At 37.9% G+C, this 26,330-nt stretch overlaps 1 protein-coding gene across 3 annotated transcripts in view; it reads right to left on the reverse strand.

The window, feature by feature from the left end:
* KANSL1 (KAT8 regulatory NSL complex subunit 1) overlaps positions 1 to 26,330 on the reverse strand; it is a 191,351-nt gene that overhangs the window by 26,292 nt on the left and 138,729 nt on the right. For all 3 annotated transcript variants that reach the window (XM_067020920.1, XM_067020921.1, XM_059048721.2), the window contains 2 exons: positions 18,671 to 18,783; positions 17,685 to 17,880 (listed from right to left, as the gene is read on the reverse strand). In XM_067020920.1, the coding sequence (XP_066877021.1) occupies positions 17,685 to 17,880; positions 18,671 to 18,783 (309 nt within the window). The remainder of the gene's footprint in view (positions 1 to 17,684; positions 17,881 to 18,670; positions 18,784 to 26,330) is intronic.

Raw genomic sequence — 26,330 nt, forward strand, 5'->3', positions numbered from 1 at the left:
TGCAGAACTGGTAACAACAGTAGATTCTTTTACTTTGGTAAATATTTCTTGGAAAGTAGACCCCCAAGGAACTTGTCTAAGATGATAATGAAAAAGGTAGAGATTTTGAAATTTGTGCCAAAACACTCATGGCCCACTTGGTATATAATAGTAAAAAACGAACTGTGGAATGGTTAAGCAAACCATGGCATCACTTCTTATGTGGCATCTAAAATGCCAAGTACACTGATATTAAGAAGTATGTATATGCAACATAAAAATCAAGTGTATGTGCACAGCAATTAAAACAATCAATGCAAGTACATCAGATAATGAAAGAAAATGTACAATCATTTGACTGACCTTTTTTTTTTTTTTTAAACTTGTTTTATTTTATTATTATTATTTTTTTGGCTGCACCGTGCAGCATGCAGGATCTTAGTTCCCTGACCAGGGATTGAACCCATGCCCCCTGCACTGGAAGCACAGAGTCTTAATCACTGGACTGCCAGGGAAGTCCCTGACTGACCTTTTATTAGTTTATTTTCCTATGAACTTATTTAGACTTTGTTTGAAAACAAAATGGGATCAGTAAATCAATGATGCAAATAAAGTTTCTGTATTTTATATTGACTTTGGCATACTTAAAAACATCTACTTCATCTACTCATAATTTTAGAATGAGATTTTAAGAAATGGAAAACATTGATGGTTAAAGCTTTCATTTTAAAATTTAAATTTCAGTATTGCCAAGTGTCCAAACATCACCTACAAAGAGATTACAGAGCAGGAAGCAGATGTTCTGAAATGCTTCTCTTGGAATCACAGTAATTCATGAGCATGCTTAATCAGTATTACTTTACCAAGGTTTCCTTGTCAAATAAGTTGGGGAAACAAAAGATTTTCTTTTAAACAAAAGGCTTTTAAGTCTTTAATGTCTTTTATGAATCTCTGAGTGGAGCATATATGGCATGAAGTGCTCTCCAAATTGATTCACCCATCACATTACACTGGTGGCAGATATTTCAAATTATCTAAGAGCTCATCACTACTTTGAAATCATGACAGTTACTATACCTGCTGCTAAATCTTGTTATTTAGTGCATTAATAAAGCAATTAATATACCACAAGTTTATGTTTTAACAACTGTTTCAACATACTTAGTTTCCCCTATAATCCAATGTCTTTCACGCATTAAAAAAATGTGGGACTTCCCGGGTGGTTAAGAATCCGCCTGCCAACGCAGGGGACACAGGTTCGATCCCTGGTCCAGGAAGACCCCACATGCCATGGAGCAACTAGGCCTGCGAGCCACAACTACTGAGCCTGTGTGCCACAACTACCGAAGCCCACACACCTAGAGCCTGTGCTCTGCAACAAGAAGCTGCCGCAATGAGAAGCCCACACACTGCAACGAAGAGTAGCCCCTGCTCGCTGCAACTAGAGAAAGCTCACGCACAACAGTGAGGACCCAATGCAGCCAAAAATTAAACAAAACAAAACAAAAAACTATTCTGAGGAGTCCAAAGACTTGATCACTCTGCCAAAGGCCTGAATCAGGAGTAAGAAATTGCAAGATGCGGGCTTCCCTGGTGGTGCAGGGTTTGGGAATCCACCTGCCAATGCAGGAGATACGGGTTTGAGCCCTGGTCTGGGAAGATCACAAATGCCGTGGAACAACTAAGCCCACGCACCACAACTACTGAGCCTACGCTCTAGAGCCCGTGAGCCACAACTACTGAGCCTGCATGCCACAACTACTGAAGCCCACGCACCTAGAGCCTGTGCTCCGCAATGAGAAGCTACCACAATGAGAAGCCCACGCACCGCAACAGAGTGGCCCCCGCTCACAGCAACTAGAGAAAGCCCACACACAGCAACGAAGACCCAACACAGCCATTAATTAATAATTAATTAATTAATTAATGAAAGAAATTGCAAGATGCAAGAAGCAGAAAAAGAATGCAAAGCCAAGGCTGGTCTTGGTCAACCAGCCAGCGAAGTGGCAAGGAAGTTTAACACCTACTCCAGGACTTTCGTGGAAAAAGCCAACGGGGAGAAAGTGAAAGCCCACTCCTGATCCATGTTCATTTAAGAGGTCCAAATTCATACTACCTGTTTATGTGCAGGGACCTTAAGCTAAGAATTTGCCATTCCAAATTCACCTAGATTCCTGAAGTCTCTTTAGAAGCTAATGGAAAACTGTGCTTTAAGGACACTTTCACAGTCCAGGGATCACAAGACTCCTAAAGAAAGCATGCCTCCCTCACCCTGGCCCCAGATGAGCTCACCATGAAAAATATTGTAAATCGTACAAGAATACAGACTGTTATGAGGCAGTCAGTTCATGCAAAAATGGGAAGAAGTGGCCCTGGCAAGCTAGAAATAGAACAATGAGAAAACAAATTTAAAATAAGTATATTAAAATTTTTCATAGTGATAATGGCAGGAATATATGTTAAGAAACAGGAACAGGATGAAAAAAAAAGAGGATGTTTCTAAAAGTAACAAATTCTGAAAAATAAAAGTACACATTGAAATAAAAAACCCAATTGACAGGTTTACCAATAAACTAAACACAGATGGAGAAAAAACTGATAAAGAGGAGGAACAGTCAGAGAAGACTACATGAAATAAAGCATAGGAAGAGAGATATGAAATTGCAAAGTATAAAAAGAAAGGAAGCAATATGGAAGAGAGAATGAGAAGATCAACAACAACTGACATATTCTATATTTAAAAAGAGAATAAAAAAGGAAAAATTGGAAGAAATAATGACTAGAAAATTTTCAAAACTCAACACGAACAAGAACTCTCAGAATGAGGGTGCACACCAAGACCTAGTGGCTAAAAACTAATTCATACATCTAACTATGTCCCTTGATATTGCGAAACATAAAAACAAAACCAGAAGTAAGGGGTTGGGGTAAAGATTTAAGTTACCAGAGAGAACATACCGATAATCTATAAAGAAATGACACTTAAACTGACATCAGAATTTTCAACAATAAATAGTGGAAGGCAATGAAATTATCTTCAAAGTGCTAAATATAAATTTACATGCAGTTAAGTCATCATTCAAGAATAAAGGCAATATATAACTGTGTATGTATTCACACATACATACACATTTCACACATAAATGTAATTCTGTATGTTTTTAATTTACAAAGACTTTACAACTTATACCATTGTTAGAAGGCTACTAAATGTATTCAGCAAGAATTGAGTGGGATGCAAGAAGCAACACTGCACAGGAATGGCAAAAGTATTGGTAAATGTAAATAAGTACAAACCTAAAAATGGCTAATTTGGGAGGGATTTAAAAACAAGGTAACTAAAATAATAAAAATAAATTATAGATAATGGGTAGGAAAGACTGGAGTTTTACTTTTTTATTTATTTTTAAAATATTTATTTATTTATTTATGGCTTGCTGGGTCTTCATTGCTGCACACGAGCTTTCTTTTAGTTGCGGAGAGCAGGGCCTACTCTTCAGTGTGGTGCATGGGCTTCCCATCGGGGTGGCCTCTCTTGTTGCAGAGCACAGGCTCTAGGCGCTTTGGCTCAGTATCTGCAGCGCGCAGGTTCTAGGGCGTGTGGGCTTCAGTAGTCGTGGCGCACGGGCTCTAGAGCGCAGGCTCAGCAGTTGTGGTGCACGGGCTCAGCTGTTCTGCAGTATGTGGGATCTTCCTGGACCAGGGATCGAACCCGTGTCCCCTACACTGGCAGGCAGATTCTTAACCACTTCGTCACCAAGGAAGTCCCAAGGCTGGAGTTTTATAAAGAGGCGTTCTAAAGTCCTACTGTTCCCAAAGCAGACAGAGATGAGAACTTTCAACTAACCCAATAGACAGCAGAAAGGCATAAAAACAAGGCAAAGAAAAGGCAAGGATTAAAAAGAAATTACTGATTCCAAACATGATAGTAATCAGAGTTAATATAAATGGATTTAAATCACCTCTTTAAAACACATCAAAACAAACTGACACAGAAAAACTGAAAACAAAGAGATGGAAAAGGATGTATCTAGCAAGTACTTACCAAAGAAACCCATTTAAAGTAAAATTAATAGAGATCAAAAGGGAAACAACATAATGATGAAAGGAATGAAGAAGAAAGAATAATCATTAACTACGATGTACCTAACCAGTCGCCCTGGAACTGTATGAACATATATGAATTTAAAAAAAACAAAAGCAAAGAAAAAAAAGAAATAGGGGTGAGGTTGGGGAAATGGGAGAGGTAGTTTAAGGGTATAAACGGACTACTAGTAGATAAGTAAGTCCTGGAGATCTTATACAGAGTACAGTGCTTATAGACAATGCCACTGTATTATAAACAACAAATGTGCTAAGAGACTAGATCTTAATTATTCTCACCACAAACAAGAAATGGTAACTATGTGAAGATAGAGGTGTTACCTAAGGCTACAATGGCAATCAAATTGTAACTTAAACTTATACAATGCACATATCAAACATATTCCAAAAAAGGAAGCAGACCAAAGGATATAGAAGATACGAACACAATAAGCCCAAGATGTGAGTTAAATTTAGAACCCTGAAGTCAACAAACAGGATATGGATATACTCACACCCACACAAATACTGTCTTTTTAGGAAATGTGGACTATTTACAAATGCTGAACTAAAATTTTGTGTATCAACATGGAGATCTTGAAAACACAACAGTGAATTAAAACACACACATACACCCCCCAAAAACACACACCAAAAAACCAAACCCAAGTTGCAGAATATGTACAACGATAGCATTTATATAAACTTTAAATAAACAATACTGCATTTTGTGCTCTTGAACACATATATGTGTAGTAAAGATCTAAGAACCTGAACTGGGAGTACACACAAATTCATAATAGTGGTTAGCCCTGGGGAAGAAAGCACGTAAAGGAGATGGAAGAAAATAAAAGGAGCACTAGTTATCTATAATTTTCTTTTAATGTTAAAAAAACACATGAAGTAAAAAAATTTTTGAATATTAACATTTAGGGTGGTACATATATCGATTTTTGTTACATCATCCTTTATACTTCACAGAATTAAAAAAATCAGGGGAGGAGGCAGGTAAACCTATACGTTTTCCTATATACAAAGAACTTAAGTTCTTCACACAATAAATTCAATGGTATAGAAGAGCCCCAGAAAACTGGCAGTGGGAGTAAAAGAAAGTCCAACTATTTCAGAGCAAAGGTGTATTAAGTCTGAAAGTTGCTGAAACCCAGGAATCAAATTGGCAACAGCACCTATCAATCTGTCTTCTAGATTTAGAAGTGAGAAAACGGTTCAACCATCATATGAGCAGCAGAGATAAGGACCAACGGCTAGTGTACTGAGAATAGTGTCCCCTCCCCAGATCCCACCTCAAAATTCATGCCTACCCAGAACCACAGAATGTGACTGTAGTTGTAAATAGGGTCTTTGCAGATGCAATTAGTTTAATACGAAGTACTACAGGATTGGGGTAAGCCTTAAATCCAATGACTGGTGTCCTTATAAGACCATGTGAAAACACAGATACACAGGAAAGGTGATTGTGTGAAGATGGAGGCAGAGATAGGAATTATGCTACTACAAGCCAAGGACTACTAAGGTTGCCTGCAGGGAGTGGCAAGAAAGGATTCTTCCCTAGAGCCTTCAGAGGCCAGCAAGGGCTGACAACCTTGATTTCAATGTCAGACTTCTAGCCTCCAGAACTGTGACAGGAAACTAATTCAGTCAGCAACTAAGTTTTTCCTAGTGATGAATACAAAGTGTAGATAGATCAACTTCGTTTTTAAGAATGACAAAAGGAAAAAACAAACAAAACCCTCACTAAGCATGGGGACTAAAGTAGAACACTGTAGAACAAAGGAGAAGAAAGCAAATCTGAGAAATTCAGAAAAAACATACTTTTGGAAAACTATCTATTAAACAAGTTTGATAAAACATTTAATGAAAACTTTTGGCATCTACAATAGAGTAAGAGATAACATAGCCTCTACTATAAAGTAACAGAGTAAAGTGAAAGGACAAGATGACATAAAAAGCCCTCTAAAAAGAGGGCTTCCCTGGTGACGCAGTGGTTGCAAGTCCGCCTGCCGATGCAGGGGACGAGGGTTCGTACCCTGGTCCGAGAAGATCCCACATGCCACGGAGCGGATAGGCCTGTGAGCCATGGCCGCTGAGCCTGTGCGTCCGGAGCCTGTGCGCCGCAACGGGAGAGGCCACAACAGTGAGAGGCCCGCGTACCACAAAAAAATTTAAAAATTTTTAAAAATTTAAAAAAATAAAAATCTAAAAAGAAAAAAGAAAAGAAAATCTTAACCCACGGTAGCACGATTAAAACCTACACAAAAGGAACTATAGGTTAGAACTGAGGATATAGAAAATCAAAACAGGATGTGGACAACGAACTTAAATGTCTTATTCTTTGCACAATGGGAGAACCAAACGGATAAAAACAGTGAGAAAAAAGTTAACAGCTAGCTCACATCTGAATACTTATTATGTGCATTCAAAATGTGCCTGTCACTTCCCGTATCTAATATAATGATCACAATAATGCTGTGGAGCAGGTAGGAACAGCTAGATAAAAAGGACAGGAAACAATAACATATAGATAATTGGTATACTTAAAAACAGGCAATTACAAACTTAAGGGAATCAAAAACCAAAGCTACTATTGAAGAAAACTTGACAGTGCTACATAAAATACTCTGAAGCACTGTCCTGTGCAGTTTTGCAATGGTAAAAAAGTTCTGTATTAGTGCAACTAAATATGGTATCTACTAGTCATATGACTACTCAACCCTTGAAATGTGGCTGGTCTGAGTGAGGTACTGAACTTTTAATCCTAATTTTAAATAGCTACATGTGGATAGTGGCTACCATACTGGACATTATAGAGTAGAACCAGTTACCAATATAAAGGAAAGAAACATAGATTGGCCAAAACAAAACAGAATAAACAACTGCTCTCCTCCTCCAACCAAGACAGTGGAACAGAGTTTTAAGGGACAGAGGTTATGATCTAAGAACTTGAAACACAGTCAAACTGTTGCTCAAATCACTGAAAAACCACAAATGCAAATTAAAAACTCAATAAATGGGCAAATGAAGATATAAAAAGGACTGTCAACAAACAGTGAAATGTTACAACCAAAATAAGCCTTTAAGTCTACTTTCAAAACTGAATATAAAATTAAAACTTTTCTCTATTCAATAAAATCCCCATTAAAATAAGACTTTTAGGAGATTAAAAAAAAAAAACCAAAACACCCCCAAACCCTGAATCTTTCATGCTGTTTCAAAAAGCATATAGAAAACAAAATGTTAAAACTAAATGGATGAGAAATCACATACACTAAACATTAATATCAAGAAAAGTAGAGCTGTAAGGCAAGAACAACTACTGGAGACAGGAGCCACAGTCACAAAGAAGATATAAATATATGAAACTGTACTACACACCAATGAAATTTTTTAAAAAATCAACACAATAGACCACAAATATAAGCAGAAACTATAAAAACATCATTTTGATCAAAATGCTATAAAAATCAGTAATTATTAACAAAAGCTTAAAAAGAAAAGCCATTTAGAATCTAAAGACTCAATTCTTAACTCTTGCGAAAAGAACTTAAAAACTCAAAGGCAACTTACAAATAGCAAAAAAACCCACTTCCTTCACACAACAAAGGCTATGGAATGCTATCCAAAAACACACTCAGAAGAAAATTCAGAAAGTTAAATGCTTCTGTTATTATGTAACAAAGAAAAGAAAATAAATTAACCGAGCATTTGAATAAAGGGGGGTGGGGGGGAGGAGAGATACGACACCAAGACCACAGGAAGGAGTTAACAGCAAAGAACTGATCTTTGAAATGACCAATAAAATGGAAAAACTGCTGACAAGATTGATCAAGAAAGAGAAGACAAATATAATGAAGACTGAGAAATGGATATTAACTCCTGATACAGGGATTTTAAAAGTAAGAACGCTTATTAAAATTCGGTATGCGTAAATCTGAAAATATGTAACTGATGGAAAATTTTCTACAGAACAGATGCCAATCTCAGATGCTTTTACCTTGAGTTCCTTTTTGTTTGTTTGTTTGTTTGTTTGTGTGGTACACGGGCCTCTCACTGCTGTGGCCTCTCCCGTTGCGGACCACAGGCTCCGGACGTGCAGGCTCAGCGGCCATGGCTCACAGGCCCAGCTGCTCCGTGGCATGTGGGATCTTCCAGGACCGGGGCACAAACCCATGTCCCCTGCATCGGCAGGCGGACTCCCAACCACTGCGCCACCAGGGAAGCCCCTTACCTTGAGTTCTAACAAAATTTAAACAAACTGATCTTTCCTTTAAAATCTTTAAACTTTTCCAGAGCACGGCAAATGATACTCTAAATGTCCCAATTCATTTCCAGTTGTCCTACATCAAAATTAGTAGTGACCTTCTAAAAGTATTGCCATTCAAACCAGAAATGAGATGTCTCACTACAACCAATTATTTCTTAACATTGTTCTGAAAGTGAATCCAGACAAGGAAAAGGAATAAGTATATAAAGAGGTGTCAAACTGCTTGCTGATGACAGAAAGCCAACCAAGAAAATTAAAAACAATCAACCAGGGCTTCCCTGGTGGCGCAGTGGTTGAGAATCCGCCTGCCGATGCAGGAGACACGGGTTCGTGCCCTGCTCCGGGAAGATCCCACATGCCGCGGAGCAACTAAGCCCGTGAGCCATGGCCACTAGGCCTGCGCATCCGGAGCCTGCGCTCCGCAACGGGAGAGGCCACAACAGTGAGAGGCCCGCATACAGGAAAAAAAAAAAACAAACAAAAAAAAACAATCAACCAAAACAATGTTAAGAGTTCAGAAAACTGTTCAATTACAAAATACCCAGAAACCAACTCATAAACTAACACTAACAAAAAAGATCTCATTCACATGACCAAAATATCAAGAATGTAGATAACATGTATGAAGAGATAAAATAAGATAAGATAAAATAAAAGAGGAATTCTGTGTTCCCTTAACACTGTAATGGCATTAACTCTCTCTGAAGGAATTCCCATTAAAAACCCAATGCAGCAGGAGCAAGAAGAACTACAATCCTGCAGCCTGTGGAACAAAAACCACATTCACAGAAAGACAGACAAGATGAAAAGGCAGAGGGCTATGTACCAGATGAAGGAACAAGACAAAACCCCAGAAAAACAACTAAATGAAGTGGAGATAGGCAACCTTCCAGAAAAAGAATTCAGAAGATGCAAGAAATTTCTAACAAAGACCTAGAAGAATTAAAGAACAAATAAACAGAGATGAACAATACAATAACTGAAATGAAAAGTACACTAGAAGGAATCAATAGCAGAATAACTGAGGCAGAAGAACAGATAAGTGACCTGGAAGACAGAATGGTAGAATTCACTGCTCCAGAACAGAATAAAGAAAAAAGAATGAAAAGAAATGAAGAGAGCCTATGAGACCTCTGGGACAACATTAAACACAGCAACATTCACATTATAGGGGTCCCAGAAGGAGAAGAGAGAGAGAGAAAGGACCTGAGAAAATACCTGAAGAGATTATAGTTGAAAACTTCCCTAACATGGGAAAGGAAATAGCCACCCAAGTCCAGGAAGCACAGAGAGTCCCAGGCAGGATAAACCCAAGGAGAAACATGCCGAGACACATAGTAATCAAATTGATAAAAATTAGAGACAAAGAAAAATTACTGAAAGCAGCAATGGAAAAATGACAAATAACATACAAGAGAACTCCCATAAGGTTAAGAACTGATTTCTCAGCAGAAACTACAAGGCAGAAGGGAGTGGCATGATATACTTAAAGTGATGAAAGGGAAGAACCTACAACCAAGATTACTCTACCCAGCAAGGATCTCATTCAGATTCGATGGAGAAATCAAAAGCTTTACAGACAAGCAAATGCTAAGAGAATTCAGCACCACCAAACCAGCTCTACAACAAATGCTAAAGGAACTTCTCTAAGTGGGAAACACAAAAGAAGAAAAGCACCTACAAAAACAAACCCAAAACAATTAAGAAAATGGTCATAGGAACATACATATCGATAATTACCTTGAACATGAATGGAGTAAATGCTCCAAGCAAAAGACACAGGCTTGCTGAATGGATACAAAAACAAGACCCATTTATATGCTGTCTACAAGAGACCCACTTCAGACCTAGGGACACATACAGACTGAAAGTGAGGGGATGGAACAAGATATTCCATGCAAATGGAAATCAAAAGAAAGCTGGAGTAGCAATACTCATATCAGATAAAATGGGCTTTAAAGAATGTTATAAGAGACAAGGAAGGACACTACATAATGATCAAGGGATCAATCCAAGAAGAAGATATAACAATTATAAATATATATGCACCCAACATAGGAGCACCTCAATACATAAGGCAACTGCTAACAGCTGTAAAAGAGGAAATCGACAGTAACACAATAATAGTGGGGGACTTTAACACCTCACTTACACCAATGGACAGATCATTCAAACAGAAAATTAATAAGGAAACACAAGCTGTAAACGACACAACAGACCAGATAGATTTAACTGATATTTATAGGACATTCCATCCGAAAACAGCAGATTACACTTTCTTCTCAAGTGTGCACGGAACATTCTCCAGGATAGGTCACATCTTGGGTCACAAATCAAGCCTCATTAAATTTAAGAAAAATGAAATCATATCAAGCATCTTTTCTGCCCACAACACTATGAGATTAGAAATCAATTACAGGGGGAAAAAAGTAAAGAACACAAATACATGGAGGCTAAACAATACATTACTAAATAACCAAGAGATCACTGAAGAAATCAAAGAGGAAATCAAAAAATACCTAGAGACAAATGACAATGAAAACACGATGATCCAAAACCCATGCGATGCAGCAAAAGCAGTTCTAAGAGAGAGGTTTATAGCTATACAAGCCTACCTCAAGAAACAAGAAAAATCTCAAATAAACAATCCAACTTTACACCTAAAGGAACTAAAGAAAGAAGAACAAACAAAACCCAAAGTTAGCAGAAGGAAAGAAATCATAAAGATCAGAGCAGAAATAAATGAAATAGAAAAAAAGAAAACAATAGCAAAGATCAATAAAACTAAAAGCTGGTTCTTTGAGAAGATAAACAAAACTGATAAACCATTAGCCAGACTCATCAAGAAAAAGAGGGAGAGGACTCCAATCAATAAAATTAGAAATGAAAAAGGAGAAGTTACAACAGACACCATAGAAATACAAAGCATCCTAAGAGACTACTACAAGCAACTCTATGCCAATAAAATGGACAACCTGGAAGAAATGGACAAATTCTTAGAAATGCACAACCTTCCAAGACTGAACCAGGAAGAAACAGAAAATATAAACAGGCCAATCACAAGTAATGAAATTGAAACTGTGATTAAAAATCTTCCAACAAACAAAAGTCCAGGACCAGATGGCTTCCCAGGTGACTTCTATCAAACACTTGGAGAAGATCTAACACCCATCCTTCTCAAACTCTTCCAAAAAACTGCAGAGGAAGGAACACTCCCAAACTCATTCTATGAGGCCACCATCATCCTGATACCAAAACCAGACAAAACTACTACAAAAAAAGAAAATTACAGACCAATATCACTGATGAATATAGATGCAAAAATCCTCAACAAAATACTAGAAAACAGAATCCAACAACACATTAAAAGGATCATATATCATGATCAAGTGGGATTTATCCCAGGGATGCAAGGATTCTTCAATATATGCAAATCAATCAATGTGATGCACCATATTAACAAACTGAAGAATAAAAAAAACCCATATGATCATCTCAATAGATGCAGAAAAAGCTTTTGACAAAATTCAACACCCATTTAAGATAAAAAAAACCCTCCAGAAAGTGGGCATAGAGGGAACCTACCTCAACATAATAAAGGCCATATACAACAAACCCACAGCAAACATCATTCTCAATGGTGAAAACCTGAAACCATTTCCTCTAAGATCAGGAACGAGACAAAGATGTCCACTCTCACCACTATTACTCAACATAGTTTTGGAAATCCTAGCCACGGCAATCAGAGAAGACAAAGAAATAAAAGGAATACAAATTGGAAAAGAAGTAAAACTGTCACTGTTTGCAGATGACATGATACTGCACAGAGAGAATCCTAAAGATGCCACCAGAAAACTACTAGAGCTAATCAATGAATTTGGTAAAGTTGCAGGATACAAAATTAATGCACAGAAATCTCTTGCATTCCTATACACTAATGATGAAAAATCTGAAAGAGAAATTATGGAAATACTCCCATTTACCATTGCAACAAAAAGAATAAAATACCTAGGAATAAACCTACCTAGGGAGACAAAAGACCTGTATGCAGAAAACTATAAGACACTGATGAAAGAAATTAAAGATGATACCAACAGATGTAGAGATATACCATGTTCTTGGATTGGAAGAATCAATATTGTGAAAATGACTATACTACCCTAAGCAATCTACAGATTCAATGTAACCCCTATCAAACTACCAATGCGTGAGTCATGGCCACTGGGCCTGTGCATCCGGAGCCTGTGCTCTGCAATGAGAGAGGCCCGCTTACAGCCAAAAAAAAACTACCAATGGCATTTTTTACAGAACTAGAACAAAAAATCTTAAAATTTGTATGGAGACACAGAAGACCCTGAATAGCCAAAGCAGCCCTGAGGGAAAAAAAACAGAGCTGGAGGAATCAGATTCCCTTACTTCAGACTATACTACAAAGCTACAGCAATCAAGACAATATGGTACTGGCACAAAAACAGAAATATAGATAAATGGAACAAGAGAGAAAGCCCAGAGATAAACCCACGTACCTATGGTCAACGAATCTATGACAAAGGAGGCAAGGATATACAATGGAGAAAAGACAGTCTCTTCAATAAGTGGTGCTGGGATAACTGGATAGCTACATGTAAAAGAATGAAATTAGAACACTCCCTTACACCATGTAAAAACTCAAAATGGATTAGAGACCTAAATGTAAGACTGGACACTAAAATTCTTAGAGGAAAACATAGGAAGAACACTCTTTGACATAAATCACAGCAAGATCTTTTTTGATCCACCTCCTGGAGTAATGGAAATAAAAACAAAAATAAACAAATGGGACCTAATGAAACTTAAAAGCTTTTGCACAGCAAAGGAAACCATAAACAAGACGAACAGACAACCCTCAGAATGGGAGAAAATATTTGCAAATGAATCAACGGACAAAGGATTTATCTCCAAAATATATAAACAGCTCATGCAGCTCAATATTAAAGAAACAAACAACCCAATCCAAAAATGGGCAGAGGACCTAAATAGACATTTCTCCAAAGAAGACATACAGATGGCCAAGAAGCACATGAAAAGCTGCTCAACATCACTAATTATTAGAGAAATGCAAATCAAAACTACAATGAGGTATCACCTCACACCAGTTAGAATGGGCATCATCAGAAAATCTACAAACAACAAATGCTGGAGAGGGTGTGGAGAAAAAGGAACCCTCTTGCACTGTTGGTGGGAATGTAAATTGATACAGCCACTATGGAGAACAGTATGGAGGTTCCTTAAAAAACTAAAAACAGAATTACCATATGACCCAGCAATCCCACTACTGGGCATATACCCAGAGAAAACCATCATTCAAAAAGACACATGCACCCCAATATTCATTGCAGCACTATTTACAATAGCCAGGTGATGGAAGCAACCTAAATGCCCATCGACAGACAAATGGATAAAGAAGATGTGGTACATATATACAATGGAATATTACTCAGCCATTAAAAGGAACAAAATTGGGTCATTTGTAGAGACGTGGATGGATCTAGAGACTGTCATACAGAGTGAAGTTAGAAAGAGAAAAACAAATATCGTATATTAACACATATATGTGGAACCTAGAAAAATGGTACAGATGAACTGGTCTGCAGGGCAGAAACTGAGACACAGATGTAGAGAACAAATGTATGGACACCAAGGGAGGAAAGCAGCAGGGGGTGGTGGTGGTGGTGTGATGAATTGGGAGATTCAGACTGACATGTATACACTGATATGTATAAAATGGATGACTAATAAGAACCTGCTGTATAAAAAAATAAATAAAATAAAATTGAAAAAAACAAAACAAGGCTTTGAATACGTTTCAGGGAAGAGGAAAGCACCAAAAGAGGAAATATTCAAATCTGTCTATTTGAAATGGTAATTATTTCACCTTCTAATTATGAAAATAAAGCACCATTAAAAAAAATTAACTTAGAAATCTTAGTATATGTTGTGGTAATCAGAATGCAATGCAATGTGTTACTTTTATTGGCTCACAGACACTGCAACATCTGATAGAGAATTTGCCAAGAACAAAAATTAAGTGAAATCCAGCATAATTTAAAGACATTCCAAAAATCTTAGTGCAAATCCAAGCCACATTTGTCTAATAAAAAAAAAACCCCAAAACAAAGAAACAAACAAGCAAAGAAACCCAAAAAACCAATTCAATGGTTATGGAGGAAGTCCAGTCTGAAAGTAAGGCTCTATTCATCATTATTTGTTAATCACAGAATATTAGTTTAAAGTATTTTTAAAAATTCTTTTGGCTTGAAGACAGTCTGTAAATAAAATATTAGGGCTTCTACTTCTATTTACTTTATCTCAGCCTTTCAAAGTTTATTTTGTATGTGTTTTATAATGCATATATAAAACACTCGCATAAAAGTTTAGAGGCTATTGTCCTAAGCACTGGGTGATTTCTGAGTACTCTGCCACTAGAAAGTAAGCTCCATGAGGGCAAGGACTTTGGTTCACCAATGAAACCCAGGTGTCCTGGAACACCGTGGGGACCCAAAATTGCTGAATAAATTTGCTTGGCAAATCCATCACCTCAAAATGATAGAGGGCAAGGTACTTGCTCAACAGCAAATATCACTGAGCAAGGATCCACTGAAGACACAGTGAGCAACTAAGAGAGAATGGCCTTTGTCTCCAACTTTGGCAGAACTCCAGTATTACTGCTATCATCAGCAAATGGTTTATTTCCCAAATTAAACTTATTTCTTTGTCTTATTTTCCATGCAGTTTACTTCTGCATGTCAGAATGATTCTGTTTTAGACACTGGCATTGGAACCAAAGGGTCTTTAGTATGCTTTGTATGTCTCCCCTTTGTTTTAAACATTTATATGTACTACCTTCAAAAGTACATCAGTTTTGGGGCATGAACAAGAAGAAACTACTGTCAACTGCAACAAAGAAGTCTTGCTACTTCACAGATATAAAAGAATCCAGGAGGCCAACCTATACTTCAGAAAAATTTTATCACACCCTTAGATGTCATGACACCGTGGCTAGCAAACCGCTGAAACAGAGAAAGGACACTATTTCCCCATGAGGCAAAGTTGTTGGTAGGTTTTTGTTTGTTTTTGTTAAAAGCATCAAGGGCATGGCCAAAAACTACTTTCTTATACTTAACAGTAATATACTGTTTTCCTTTCTTTCCCAATATCAACTCTTCACCTGTTCAGAAAATAATTTAGATTTATATGACTATTAATAAAAAATTGATTCAAATGTCAATATGAGAAACCCACCAAATTCTTTTCTGGTATTTTGGTAATTCAGGTAGTCTAAGGAATAGACAAGAGAGAAATGGTACAGCATAACAGTTAATTTTCACTAATAATATTTTCCTTAAAAAAAAAAAGATCATGTCAAGAGACTTCCCTGGTGGCACAGTGGTTAAGAATACACCTGCCAACGCAGGGGACATGGGCTCGAGCCCTGGTCTGGGAAGATCCCACATGCCGCAGAGCAACTAACTGAGCCTGTGCGCCACAACTAGCGAGCCTGCGCTCTAGAGCCCGCGAGCTGCAACTACTGAAGCCCATGCACCTAGAGCCCGTGTTCCACAACAATAGAAGCCACTGCAATGAGAAGCCTACGCACCTCAACAGAGTAGCTCCCGCTCTCTGCAACTAGAGAAAGCCTGTGCGCAGCAACGAAGACCCAACACAGCCATACATGAATGAATGATCATGGCAAAATTATATAGTCCAAATGCATACTATAACAAAAAAAGCCAAGCACTGAAAATCTACTGTCCAAATATTAATGGTTCCAACAATTATCTCTTCTCCCTTGTCCTCAGTTTTCTCACCAGCAAATATACTGTAACAGCATTATCTTAAGAAACATTCTCTTTCAGTCATACAGGTTATTTCTCTGTTCTCCTTTACCAAAACACTCTTTGAAAGTGTTATCTATGATGGTTCCCTCAACTCCTTCTGTTCCATTCTCTCCTGAACCTGATCCAATGAGAATTTCACTCTTCTACCTCTAACAAAACTGCTTACAAAGGTCTCAAGCAACCCTGGCCCCACGAAATCCTACCGTCAATTCTTAGTCTTCTCCTAACTTGACTCGTCTGCAGCATCTAACACAGATGATCATTCCCTCCTTTCTGAAACATTTTCTTCACTTGCCTTCCACATACCACACTCTCTTGGTTTTCCTTCTGCTTCACTGGTCACTCCTTCCCAGTTTCTTATCTTTCACATCTCCAAAGACTTGGAATAAAAAAAATGCATCAAGGCTGAATTCCATCTGAGTTCCCCACCATTCCCTATTCCCTTCCTCTGCTGCATTTTTCTCCCCAGAACTTAACATTACAGAACATACCATATACTTCATTTTATTGCTTTACTTTCTGTCTCTACCCATTAGATTATTTCATGAGGGTAAGAATTTTTATCTGTTTTGTTTAGTGTTGTATTCTCAGTGCATAGAACAAATCTAGCTTATTGTAGGAACTCAAAAAAATATTTGAATGAGTGAGTGAGTTAATAAAAATAAAAGTGTAAACAGCAAGAGTCACCTTGTACTAGTAACTTAGCAGCCAGATACCCCAATAAGCAAATTATATACATTTCAGTTAATCCTGAAACAACCCTATGAGATCTCTGAGGTGCTGTGGGGTGGGGTGTTAATATGCCCCAAACACAACTACTAGGTGGCAGTGCCATGATTCAAACCCAAGTCTGTCCTCTTCAAAGTTAATGCTCTTAATCACTGCATGGTATTATTTTCACTGGAGTACTATTTCATTGGTTTTGAACTAAATCCAACCCTGCTATTTGAAGAGTCAGCAATCAAGTTTCCTGTAGTTGTAAAATAATCTCCATTTTGTCTGTGAAGACAAACATTCATTTAGTGTCATCAACTGAGAAATTTTAATGGAGATTCTTATTTAAAAGGAAAGCATTCCACATTGCCATTTTCAGCGATAGCAGTATAAGTGAGAAGACATACCGCTCTCCTTCAAAGTGTTGATGGCAGAACTTCCAACTTCCTCTCTCCCATTTCTATTAAAACCTCAAGCCAATGGTTTCCAAACCTGGCTGAAAAGTCACCTAGGAGCTTTTTGTTTTCTGAAAACAAGATTCCCAGGCCCAACTCCAGAGCAATGAAACCAGAATCTCTAGGAAACAGGGCTCAGGAATCTAGTATTTTTTAAAGCTCTGCAGGAAGCCTTGGTGGTTAGCCAAGTTTGGAAAACACTGGTTAAAAGAACCAAAGCTGGCAAGAAACTAGTACCTCTATCTGAGCATCTGGCTCACTGTTTAACAGTGACCAAGTCTCATTGGTACTGACCTTCTTGGAAAGAGGCACGATGCTGTTGGGTCGAACAAGCCTCCGTTTCTTACAGCTCAGCACAGGACGTGTTCGGGCTGCCACACAGGTGCCATCAGTTGATGAAGAAACTAGATTCAGTCTTTGCTTTTTATGCAATTGTTCCTCAGCATCAGAGTTGTCACCTGGAATGTGGTCTGCCAAAACAGGCTGAAGACTACACAAGGGGAAGGAAGAATATTCACTTCTCAGAAGACATAAGGAAACAAAGCCTTTAATATTTGTTCAACCACCTCTACTTGCAAACGTTCACAGACACAAACATGTGTTCTAGAGCACACAGATGTCACCTCTTGATGCTGATGTCTGTTAATCTAAGTGGGTATGCAGTATCTGTGCTTATTTTTAAGGTGCTCTTGGTGGATGTTACTCTACCATGTCTGAAAAATGCAAAAGTCAATAAGTGAACTCAGGTTCTAGTGATTAACTTCTCTTCCACAACGAAAACATGAATTCTTAGAAGTCTAGAAAATTGCAACTGGTAAGAATATTTTTAATATATATTGAGAATCAGTTCTCCTGTGAAACTTGCCTATTAGGGATGTGTACTCATTGTTCACTTGCAGAAGGATTCCTTGATCTTTCATAAATACAGATTTACAGCCTTTAGGGATCTCATCTGTTCTATAGTAGAGGATTTTATGTAAATACTTCTGAGGAATTCCACCAAGACAGGACCAATCACAACGATTCATAGTAACTTTAGGATTTTTAATTTTTCTCCATGCTGAGTCAATTTTAGGGCCACAATAAGTAACAGGAAAATACATTAGGAGGCTACTTAAAATATACCTGCTACAGTAGGAGGCATGCACAATATTATGAAGTGATAAGGTTTCTGCTTCTTTAAACCAGGGTCACTCCTGGCTAGGGATAACTAAGAGCCTCAAACCCATCTTTAACAAGCCTGCTGAGTATAAGAAGTATGCAGAAGAGCTAAAACTTACGTATTAATAACTCCATTGACAGGTCTCAATGCTCCACATGATTTAGTAGACAATGACTCTGAAGGATGACCAGAGGCACCATGGTTTTCCAGTGGCTGAGAAACAGACTCAATCTTAATGAGAAGAAAAATGAAAATATATTATCAACATTTAACCAATAGCACCAGCTTGAAAAGCAGCACCATTTCATTTTAATGAAACACCTAAAATTTCTGATGACCAACTTGAAAAACAACTCATTTATGGAACACATTTAAGTGTTTCTTGGATTTGTGTCTCCTGGGCTGCAGTCCTCACAAATCCCAAATAAATGCATTTTATGGCCTTAAAAAAACCAAAACCAAAATCACTCGTATGGTTGAGGAAAAAAGAAAATAATTAAGAGAATCAGCTTTCGAGATTTTGCTTTGGCAAAATTTGGAGAATTTGCTTTGGAGGGAGGGGTTAGGAATTAAGATATTTAATAGACCGAAAGTAGTAAAGTGCCTACTGACAGGGAAATGACCTAATGACTCCATGGAACAGAAGCACAGCAAAACAATTATACAGTACCAAGAGTCAAGTTTTCAACCTAAGGGTCAAGAAGGGTACATAAATTCAGTAGGAAGACAACTAAGAGGAAACTTCAATGTAGTTAATATCTGCTTAACTTCACAGTGTATGCTGGAAGCTTGTTTCCAGAAAATCATACTCCCTCCCCCCCACTTCTCTCTCTCTCTCTCTCTCTCTCTCTCTCTCTCTCTATATATATATATATATATATATATATATATATATATATATATTTCACCCCTGTGATAAAAGAAATAGAAACAATTAATAAAATGACAATGAATAACTAATAATTACCTAATGCTATCAGGTAGTAAATAACTTTGGACTATACAAATACAGTTGACCCTCAAACAACTTTTGGATTTGAAGTGCAGGGATCCATTTATATGTGGATATGTTTCAACAGTAAACACTAAAGTACTACACAGTCTGTGGTTGGCTGAATCTGCAGATGTGGAGGAACTGTGGATAGGGAGGGCTGACTATACATTATAAGTGGATTAAATCCCATGTTGTTCAAGAGGTAATTGTATATGCTTAGACTATAAAATGAAAAAAGGGAGGCAGGAAAAAAATTTGGAAAAGTTGGAACTTCACTGTTTCAAAAGAAATTATATATTTACTAGGCTAAAAGGGGTAGGGGGCAGCCATGAGATGTCAATCACATGGAGTGTCTGAGGTATTGGCAACAAAGCCACAGCTCAGTTATCCCTCGGCTCTGGGAGTTGTTGGAATACCACAGAATGGCTGTGGTCTTTGTCTCTTCCTTACACTCAAACTGACTTTTGGGGTGTTTTGATGTCCCCTTTCCTGTAACTGCTACCTGTACATATCAAAGCCAATATTTTGAGGCTGAAATCCTATTTATCAGTATTGTTAAATTTCTTTTTTGATCTTTATACCCCCAAGGAGAAAACACCAAAGGATCTGAAGACCTGAGAACAGTCTCAAGAAAGGACAACACATTGGGAGCTAATTTTTTTTTTTTTTTTTTTTTTTTTTGCGGTACGCGGGCCTCTCACTGTTGTGGCCTCTACCGTTGTGGAGCACAGGCTCCAGACGTGCAGGCCCAGCAGCCATGGCTCACAGGACCAGCCACTCCGCGGCATGTGGGATCTTCCCGGACCGGCGCACGAACCCGTGTCCCCTGCATCGGCAGGTGGACTCTCAACCACTGCGCCACCAGGGAAGCCCTGAGAGCTAATTTTTAAAATTTAATACAAATTATCCAAAAAGTTAGATCAGGGTATACAAATAGACAAGACACATGAGTAAATTACAATGAGTAAACACTGGGGAAGTGTTCTGTCTTGCTTGTTAGATACCCTGTACATTTACTGTTATATCCTGAACAATTATATTAGTCAACAACACCAAAATTATGGTAAATTTGGCTCATGTACTCACTGCCTTAAAAGCCACACTGATTTCCTCATGGAAAGTAACGTGTAAGAGTTATAAAGATGCTCATGTCTTCTGACAAAGTATTTTACTCATCCTTAAAAATCTATCTTAAAGAAATAACTCAACAAAACATCCCCCCAAATCTTACACACAAAGCTAGTCACTGAAATGATATGGATCAATAACCTAAACGCTCAACACTTGAGGCATAGTTATAAAATGTGGTACACCAAAAATCAGAATATTGAAGATAATCATAAAGGATATTTCCTCTTCCTTTATGAAGAATATTTAAATATAGAAAATAATAGGTAGAAATAATTTTAGAAAGGGGCTAAATTCAAAATATTTTTAATACAATTGTGGTGACTAAAAATATATGTACACAGATAATGACAAGGTAAAAATAGTGTTAAAGAGGCAGAATAGAGACTTCACCAGTGGCGTAGTGGTTAAGAATATGCCTGCCAATGCAGGGGACACGGGTTCGAGCCCTGGTCTGGGAAGATCCCACATGCCGCGAAGCAACAAAGCCCGTGCACCACAACTACTGAGCCCACGCTCTAGAGCCTGGGAGCCACAACTACTGACCCCACGTGCCACAACTACTGAAATCCACGCGCCTAGAGCCCATGCTCCACAACAACAGAAGCCACCGCAATGAGAAGCCTGCGCACCGCAATGAAGAGTAGCCCCTGCTTGCCGCAGCTAGAGAAAGCCCGCACGCAGCAACAATGACCCAATGCAGCCAAAAATAAACAAATAAATTTCTTTTAAAAAGAGGCAGAATAGGACTATTCCGAAGTTTTCTTTACATTTAGATAATTTTTTTTTTTTTTTCCCCCAGCACGCAGGCCTCTCACTTTTGTGGCCTCTCCCGTTGTGGAGCACAGGCTCTGGACGTGCAGGATCAGCGGCCATGGCTCACAGGCCCAGCCGTTCCACGGCATGTGGGATCTTCCCGGACCGGGGCACGAACCCGCGTCCCCTGCATTGGCAGGCGGGCTCTCAACCACCGTGCCACCAGGGAAGCCCTAGATAATATTTTTAACATTAAAAAAAAAAAAAAAAAAACCCAGATAAACCCAATACCCTCCTGAATGCTAGTGAGGATTTACCATTCAGGGAACACCTCAAAAAGCCCAAATAAGTATTATGGTATGACAAAGGACAAAAAGATTTAAGATTCAGGTTGGTGTTAACTAGGAGATGTGTGACTCCAGCCATGTTACAGCTTTGCTAGATTTCTGAAGTTCTGGTTTGGATGAAAAAGTTTCCTTTCAACATGAAAACGCTTTGACTATGAACTTTTTGGTGTTGATCTGAAGAACTTCTGTCAACTTTATATTCACTTAAAACAATAGCTTTCAGCATTAAATTATGACAGAGGTCTGGTTTATATATCTACATGTTTTACAAGGTGCCACGTTTAAGCAATAGGTTGACTCTCATTTGATTAAGATTTATCTTCCAGGGATTATGGAGAACTAACCACCAGGATACCTGTCAAGACAAACTGTTGCCATTCTTTAACAAAATCGCATTTCAAAACAAGTTTACTTTTCTTAGCTAATAATCTATCCTTGTTTTTCCTGCCTACAGATATATAAGCATATTTAAAGGCCATTAATGTTCAATGTGTATTTTACTATTTTTCTTAGAGGAACTTGGAACTTTCCTGGGGGTAATTCAGCCCCCAAATTAAAATAGAAGTCAACAGGCAAAAGGTTATTTAAGCACAGAAATGCTTGTCAAGGATAAAGAAGCACACAGCAATTAAGAGCATCAAAGTCAGAGAGGAAACATGCTTGAATTCCAATCCCAACCACACAAGGAGGCACTGAATATTTAGAAGGATCTGCTTAGAAACCTTGGGATATCCTACATGTAATCACCCTGAGATCTAAAGCAGGGCACTGGGGCAACTAGGTTCATCATTCATTCTCAAATTCAAAGAGCTTAAAATATTAACCCCAATCCTCTAACAGTGTTTCATCTAGAAAAAGAAAAACACAACTCACAAACACATGTAATTTTACTTAGAGTTTCTTAAATGCATTCACATTGCCTTAAGAAAAAGTGAACACTCCTTATCTTGCAGTCCAAAAGGCTGCAAAGACAGGGTAGAGAAACATTAACAAACACTTCACAAATATTAAATCCACACACTAATTTAAGCCCGATTGTTATTACTGCAGTGCTTTACATCATTAATATTTTCAGGAAACTGAAACATGACTCAGATATTTGCCATCCAATGGGAAACTGTAAATAGAAGTTGTTACAGAGCTTCTCTTGAGTTTTATGTGATATTCAGATACACTCTGAGGGTACATGCATCCCACAGCCAGAAAAGAGTAGAAAAGCTGAAGTGAAGTGGTAGGTAGAGTGCTTCTGTAATTCCTCCTTTTTCTAAAGCAGAGCCCCAGGGATTACCTTTTGGGGAAATCTTAGAGTTAAAGGTAGCAAGCAGGGTTACTGAAGTGATTGTTTTCCTTGACTGAAAGGGCCAGATGTATGGAATAACACAGCAATGAGATTCTATTTGTTATTCTTATAAAGTAGGCATCTGTTTGATTCATTACTCCACCCTCTTGGCCAGATCAATTAAGTGTGACAAAGAGCCCTTAAAGAAAAACTACATTAAATTAAGGTTTATTGGGTAGGGGTGGAGGATAGATTTTTTCTGGGGTCTGAGAACCCATGTTCACTGAATTTGTTTTACTAAAAAGTAGAGAAAGTAAAGGGGTAAAAATCAAAAGGCACACAACTTAAAAACACGTAATAAAATAAATCTCTAGGTGTGTATGCAAGATATGTGTGTATGTATCTTTAGTCATTCAAGTAACGCCATGCTATAACTGTTTGAAATACCATTTTCCTTAGATGCACCATATTTGTTTGTCTAGAAAATTTAACAGTTCTGTTTTGGTTAGTTATTACCTTTCTGACAAACATTATCAAAATGGAAAGAAAAGGCTAACTGGATGTAAGGAATTCAACTTTCATTTCTGGGTCAAAATGCTCTCCATCTCAACGATACCCAGCATAGTCCTGCTTAAAGTTACCAAAATATTGCTGGCCCATAAAGAGTGTACCAGTCATTTCCATGAACTAGCACCACGGCCAAGAAAATGTGCTAAAGTGGAAGTGAAACTTTCTGAAAATTCCACTTCCACCAAGTTCCTTACCTAGGCTTCAATTTCTGCATATGTAAAATGGGACTATGTGCCTCACTTTCCTATGTCTCTATATTGAGGTCAAAATATAATCTATAATTATATTAAAACAACTTTGGGAGATTAGGTTTGACATAAATACGCTACCATGGGTAAAACAGATAGCTAGTGGGAACCTGCTGTATAGCACAGGGAGCTCAGCTCAGTGCTCTGTGGTGACCTAGATGGGTGGGATGGTGGCGAGGGGGAGGTCCAAAAGAGAGGGGATATATACACACACACAGAGCTGATCCACTTCACTGTATAGCAGAAACTAACACAATACTGTAAAGCAATTATACTCCAATTTTAAAAAATAAAGTTAAAAACAAAACTTTGAATTATTTGTTTCTAAAAATGCAACCAGCATAATGTTGTTACAAGTCCAGAGACTACTAAACCTAAGATCTGTATTTACCAACACTGTTGAAAATCTTTCTCTAGAATCTAGAGAAATACAGTAATTGCAAAAACAGCGTTATAAATTCTTAATGTTCAACTTATTTATCCACAGCCCAATTTATTTTAAAAGTCCTAATTGGTCAGTCAGTGTTTTTTAATACTGAGGATCAAACGTTCCCCAGCCAGTATCTAACCCTCTACCTCCCTATCTCAAAACCCTCGTTGGGGCTAATGCACCATTCATTGTCCCTGATGACTGCAAAACTTCAAGGAAAAGAACACTGTTCCCGTGTAACCAATGGTAGGGAGATTATTATACCTTGAATGTTTAAAAAGAAAAAGCAATAGCTTACATTTTTGTATGCTTTACTTCTGGGAAAGCATTAGTCCTTCACTTAATAGTTCACTTGTTAACTCCATCAATTCCACAAAGGAAGGAAAGGCATAAGAATGAGGCCTGGGACTTCGCTGGTGGTGCAGTGATTAAGAATCCACCTCCCAATGCAGGGGACACGGGTTCGATCCCTGATCCAGGAAGATCCTACATGCCACGGAGCAATTAAGCCCATGCGCCACAACTACTGAAGCCCGTGCACCTAGAGACTGTGCTCTGCAACAAGAGAAGCCACTGCGATGCCCACACGCAGCAACAAAGACCCAATGCAGACCAAAAGAAATTTTTAAAGTGAGGCTTATTTTGCAAATAAAAGCAAACACAAATAATGTCATCATTTGTCAAAAGCCACAGAAGCAATGTTTTTGCTAAAACAAACAAAAAAACCCTTCAATTTCAAACCTAGTCTTTTAAAGAATATTTACCCAGTAGTTAAGGAGATGTAAGAAAATACACATCTATCTGCTCATTTGTGCAACAGAAATATAGAAAGGAAGGATAATGCAAAAACTAATAAAATTGGCTACCTACAGGAGGTGGGAACACAATGAAAAGAAGGTGGAAATAGGAACAGGGCTATAGCCTTTTGTACAGCTTTAATTCTTAGCACAGTAGTAATGTTTTGCATACTCAAAAAATAATAAATATCAACTATTGTGTGTGTGGGCAACAAGAAGTGGAATACTATAGTAACAAAAGAATTTAACTGTATTACAAAATAATTGCATAGTCACACTGAAAGGCGAACTAACCTAAGTACAACTTCGGGGAAATAGTACTGACTGTTTATTATAGTGCTAACGTACTGCATACAATATTGTACTCTGGTCAGTAAAGTTATTTCTTACGGGAGTATGAACTGGCAATTATGAAACTACTTTATATGGTACTAGGATTGAACAAATAAGTATCAATAAGGAAGCAGGAAGGCTGTGGTGTTAGATTGGTACTAGTATAAACTCATGGTTTTTAGTGTATATACAGATGGGCAGATAACAAAATGTATGTGCGTGCATGCGTGTAGCAGCATACATATATGTATTTACTAGCTTTGTTGAGAAGTCCTAGACAGAAGCAATGACACCAAGTAGCAATGAGCACAACTAGTACCCAGATCTTGGTTCTCCAATAAAATGAAGCAGGGCTGGAACAGGTAAAATACAAGATGAGCCTGGAACATTGTGGGGTGCCAGAAAGTGAGTGCTCAAAAACCAAGTGGGGGGGGCATGTTGAAAGGACGTAGACGCCAATCTGAAAGAGGTCCCAATGCCAAAAGTTGAGACAACTGCAACTGAATAACTACTAATAGTAGTAGATTGTAATCCATAACATAAAATTAATATCCATAAAACCATCCTGAAATAAATAACCGATGGATGGACAAAATAAATGGGGGAGAAAAGACAGCTCTTCCTAACAGAATTCCAATGAACAAATGTAGAAAACAGAAAATCACCATTTAGTAAACACCACAGCAATAATTACTGGAGGAAAAATCCACCAGTAGATGATAAAACTGTGGATTAAAGTATAATGAGCAACAGAAAAATGCATAGTATCCCCCCATGAGATAGTCATTCATTACAAAGGGAAAAATACTAACTTTACAGTGGAGAAACCTGGCAGGCATCATATTAACCAAGTGAAAAAGCTATCACCATCATCTTGTACCCCTAATATGGTATAC

This window comes from Kogia breviceps, chromosome 19, assembly GCF_026419965.1.
Source record: "Kogia breviceps isolate mKogBre1 chromosome 19, mKogBre1 haplotype 1, whole genome shotgun sequence".
NCBI lineage: Eukaryota > Metazoa > Chordata > Mammalia > Artiodactyla > Physeteridae > Kogia > Kogia breviceps.